Source organism: Fonticula alba, assembly GCF_000388065.1.
Source record: "Fonticula alba strain ATCC 38817 unplaced genomic scaffold supercont2.3, whole genome shotgun sequence".
Classification (NCBI taxonomy): domain Eukaryota; order Rotosphaerida; family Fonticulaceae; genus Fonticula; species Fonticula alba.
The window spans coordinates 2379258-2383491 of record NW_009242973.1 but is presented as its reverse complement, the minus strand read 5'-3'; the positions used below and the strand labels follow the sequence as shown (position 1 = coordinate 2383491).

The following is a 4234-nucleotide window of genomic DNA, read 5'->3' as shown; positions in this document are numbered from 1 at the left end:
CCCCCCCGAGGGAAAAAGGCCGCAACCGGGCGGCGAGGGGCTGACATTCCACCCTGCCGACGAGGCAAACAAAGGCGCGTGGCTTATTTCGAGGAGTAATGCGGCTGCTCGCCCGTTCGCACAGCGAGCGGAGGCCTTGGCAGCGATGCGCCCCTGCCTCGCTGAAAACCCAAATGCCCTGCATAGCACACACTCACACGCACGAGCAGCGGCCGGGCGAATCGGCCCAGGCCAGTCATAACAGAGCCTACCGGCGCGCGGTCGGGTCAAGGGCGCGGAACACCCGCGCCTCCTCCCCCCCCCCCCCAGCCGACTGAGGGTGGCCGAGGGACATTGCTGGGCTGCACGCGCGTGCACACATGCGCCCCTGGGAGGGCGGCGCTCGGGGAGGGCGAACACGCCAATGGCCCCGTGCGGCCGCCCGCCGGTCCCGGACCCATTCACGCCTCCTCGCCGGGCCTCGGAGAGCCGGCGAGAGGGAGTCACACTGCCGGTTCACAAGGAGCGCGAAAAAGCCCATTAAATAATAGCATCTTCCCCGGCTACCGCGCCGCTCTCCGCCTCTGGCTCGGCCCCCCGGCCCAGGGCTCCAGCCGGGCGGGGGGGGGGGGGCTCACGCGCATGTTGTGCACGGCCAAGCCGTCAACTCTGGCGGCTGGATCCCGCCGCCTCCGCGGGGGGGGGGGGGCCGAAGGGGCTGGCGGCCTTGTCGAAAACAATGCCCGCGCTTCATTTGCCTGCCTGCCCCCACCCCCGGCCGGGCCGGGCAGCGAGACGAGCGGCGGGGCGGGCCGTTTACCGGCGGCGGTCGATGGCCGGCTTTGCCGGCGCGCGCCCCCCTACCGCCCGGCCATTGTCTCACACGCACCGGGGAGGAGCGTTGCACAGCCCGCGGTCGGCTCCCGTCGGCCAATGGGCCGGGCACGGGACTCTGTTTGTGCGCCAGTTAGCGCCCGTAGTCCAGTGCGCATGGACAGGCGCGCTCAAAGCGGCGGCACCCTCCTCCCTCTTCCCACACTGAGGGGCACCCTCGCCATGCGAGAAGGGCCAGGCCTGGGCGGACGCCCGGGCGCCGACAGCGCCCAGCACCGCGAGGCGCGCGGCGGACCGCCAGAGGGGCTGGAGTGCCTGTCGGCCTCCAGAGGCCCGGGCGTGGCCCCCCCTCCTGCTCCTCTCCCGCCCTCGGTCGACTCAGCCCTCCAGCCCTGTACCCTTGGCCTCCCCCCCCCCCCCCCCCCCCCCCCCCCACTCCAGTCACCTTGCCCCCCCGCACCCCCTCCCCCCCCCCCCCCCCCCCCCCCCCCCCCCCCCCCCCCCCCCCCCCCCCTCTCTCTCTGTCTCTCTCTGTCTCTCTCTCTCTCTGTCTCTCTCCCCCTCTGTCTCTCTCTGCCTCTGTCTCTGTCTCTCTCTCTCTCTCTCTCTCTCTCTCTCTCTTGGGCGCGCGTGTCTCTCGGTCATGGGCAGCGAGCGGCCAGTTGGTGGAGGGGGCGGGAGGGGGGGGGGCGTTTGCATGGGCGTGCCCCTTCCCCCCCCCCCCCCCCCCCCCCCCCCCCCCCCGCCCCCCCCCCCCCCCCCCCCCTCCCGGGCGCCTGTCAGGGTCCTCACTGTCGCCGGCCCATGCGCAGGGGGGCCGACGTTTCAGCCATACGCCCGGCGCACCGAGACCAAGGGGCGGCTGGCTATTGCCCCGCCCCCCCCCCCCGCCCCCCGCCCCCCAGTGGGGCGCAACTCCGGCTCCGCCGCCAGCCGGAAGGGGGGGGGGGGGGAGGGGACCGGGAGCCGCGCGGCCACACCAGTATCGGCTCGTTTCTTGTGCGGCCTGCACGCACCTCCATGTCGCGGCTTCCACACATGTGTGCGGCGGTGCCTAAAATCCCGGAGTCCGGGGAAAAGCCCCTCCGGCCGGTCGGCTGCGAACGACCAAGGGACCCAGCGGTCCCCGGACCTTCCGAGAATCATGTTTCGGCCTGGGATGGTGGATGCGCGCCGCTCATCTCCCCCGCTCTTCGGGGTCCGGTGTGCGCCGCCAGCACTGGACACATAACACGTCGGATGCCGGGTTCACTGGTGTCCCCTTTCGGATGGCGTGCTGGCCCCCCCCCCCCCCCCCCGGCTGAGGATGCTTTCCCCCTTGCCTGACCGTGGTGCACCCCCGACATGCCGGACGCCGACCATGCTGCCCCCCGATCTGACACTACATTCGGTGACAAGTCGGGATTCCGAAAAGCAAGCACCACCACCATCTTCGCCTTGAGTTAACATACGCAGCAGCCGGGCGGATCACACCGCCGGCTCGGCGATCACCCGATTTCCCATTCGCCTGCGAATGCCCACAAGGGCATGAAACACCACCCATATATGCACATTGTCCTGCCGGCAATACCATGTCCAGTGGATATCGTATAGTGGTTAGTATAAGTGGTTGTGGCCCACTCGGCCCCAGTTCGATTCTGGGTATCCACACGTTTATTTTTTTGCCCAGGCGACACCCCTTCGTCGTTGTGGCCGTACGAGAGGGCGAGGGGCGAAGTCAGGGCCGCGCCTGTGCGGGCGCAAAAACGCACGCGCCCTGTGGCTGTGTGCGTGCCTCCTTTGTCTTGCGAGGAAATGCTCCTGGCTTTTTCTTCTCTCGCCCCACGCATCCACCCTTCGCCGCTCGTCCCTTATGTGCGTACTTTAAATGCACAGGCGCGTGTTAGATCTTCAAAAATGGGCCCACCGGCCGAGGGCCACGCAGGCGAGCCCCCCACGGCCTGGAGACCACACACTCCAGTCAGTGGTGAGGGGATTCTATTGTTTTGTTTCTTTCGGGTATCGGGGGGGGGGGAGTGTCCCACACAGTGGTAAGCAGCTCTCTTGGCAGGGGGAGGGGGCAAGGAGAGGACATCACTGCCTGAGACAGGGGGGGGGGGAGGGAGAGAGAGGAGATTGTGCAAGAGCACGTCAGGGAGGCCGAGCGATGGACGGCAACCGGACTCCAAGAGGGGGAGGGGAGGAATACACGCTTAGTGCGGGGTCGGCTTGAAGCCATCAACCGCCATGTTGCGCGTGGCCACCGGCAGCAGCAGGCGGATCCCCTCCAGCTCGGGAGTCAGCTGCACCTGGCAGCCGAGGCGCGAGCTGTGCGCACACATGCGTGCGTGCGTGTGGATGCGCCCCCCGAGTGGGGCGATACCGGCCACCCAGCGGGGCCATGGGACAAGCAGGGCGTCAGAGATGCAGGAAAGGTGACAGAGCGAAAGCAGAAAGGGAAAGCCCCGGCAGCAGGCAGACGGTCAACGACGCAGGGGTGACGCACGTCTCCTGCAGGCCGAAGGCCAGGTCCAGCATGTCGTTCTCCTCGTCGGTGGGCTCGGGGATCTTGTCATAGAAAGCCGGGTGCACAATGACATGGCAGGTGGAGCATGCGCAGGAGCACTCACAAGCGCCCTCCAGGTCAATGTCATTGGCGTGAGCCAGCGTCAGGAGGTTTTCGCCAACCTTACCAACCACGGGGAACTCCTCGCCGGTGGCGGAGACATAGGTGACATTGACGGTGGCGGCATCGGGACTAGGGCGGGGGTGATTGGCGCGAGGGTCGCCCATGACGGGGGCCATACTGGTGTAAGTCAATGTGTAGCGAGATGCACGGAGCGCAGGCCCGGGACGCACGCAGCCGAGGAGGTGGAGTGCGCGCGGCGCGGCGCCATCTGGGCAGCCAGCAGGCGGGAGGTTTGCGTGGCGCCAGCTAGCGACTGGCGGGCAACGCGCGCAGAAATCAGAGACAGCATGCTGTGTGCGGAGGAAGGAGCAGAGGGAGTGCAGGAGAAAGAAAGGAGGAGAGGGAGGGAGGGGGGGAGGGGGGTGCTACTCTGTCGCAGCGGGAGCCGCCATTAGCCCCCGCTGTGCCTGCCAAAGAGTCGTCAAAGCCCCAACGCTCGTGGCTCGGCGGAGGCCGGGCGATCCGGGGCTCGGGCAACCGAGAGGGGCAGGGGGGGGGGGGGGGGCTGGACGCACGAGCATCATCCGCTCAAACGCGCGCGCGGAGAGACACCCTTGAGTACACCGCACGCAGAGCCACACAGCGCGCACGCGTGTGTAAATGCAACACGTTGGCTCCCTTTCGCGAGGCCGCCACCCGGCGGCGGGCCACGCCATCATGTCGTCGGAGGTCTTTTGGGCGATTGGGCCCGCGTGAAGAGGTGGCACATGGGACTGCCGGAAGTTCCAGGGGGAGCGGGGTCTGCTCGGGGGG

General features: G+C 68.5%; 1 protein-coding gene and 1 non-coding gene across 2 annotated transcripts; one reads left to right on the top strand and one right to left on the bottom strand.

The window, feature by feature from the left end:
• Positions 1–2391: 2391 nt before the first annotated feature.
• H696_02285 lies at positions 2392–2463 on the top strand. The gene has a single exon. It is a non-coding gene; the product is annotated as a tRNA-His (tRNA).
• A 437-nt stretch (positions 2464–2900) lies between these two features.
• H696_02284 (ferredoxin, 2Fe-2S) lies at positions 2901–3846 on the bottom strand. Its single transcript, XM_009496187.1, has 3 exons — positions 3652–3846; positions 3299–3550; positions 2901–3120 (listed from the first exon to the last, which is right to left on the bottom strand). Exons 1-3 carry the CDS (start codon positions 3768–3770, stop codon positions 3006–3008), a joined length of 486 nt encoding a protein of 161 aa, XP_009494462.1. The 5' UTR covers positions 3771–3846; the 3' UTR covers positions 2901–3005.
• Between the last annotated feature and the right edge of the window lie 388 nt (positions 3847–4234).

What these genes read in the sequence shown, in the direction of transcription:
- H696_02284 (XM_009496187.1), bottom strand. Translation starts at nt 3,770, where the DNA reads ATGCTGTCTCTGATTTCTGCGCGCGTTGCCCGCCAGTCGCTAGCTGGC. An exon ending in CACTCCACCTCCTCGGCTGC is followed by an intron (nt 3,551 to 3,651) that starts GTGCGTCCCGGG and finishes CCCCCGCCCTAG; the next exon opens with TCCCGATGCCGCCACCGTCA. An exon ending in GCCTTCGGCCTGCAGGAGAC is followed by an intron (nt 3,121 to 3,298) that starts GTGCGTCACCCC and finishes GTGTGCGCACAG; the next exon opens with CTCGCGCCTCGGCTGCCAGG.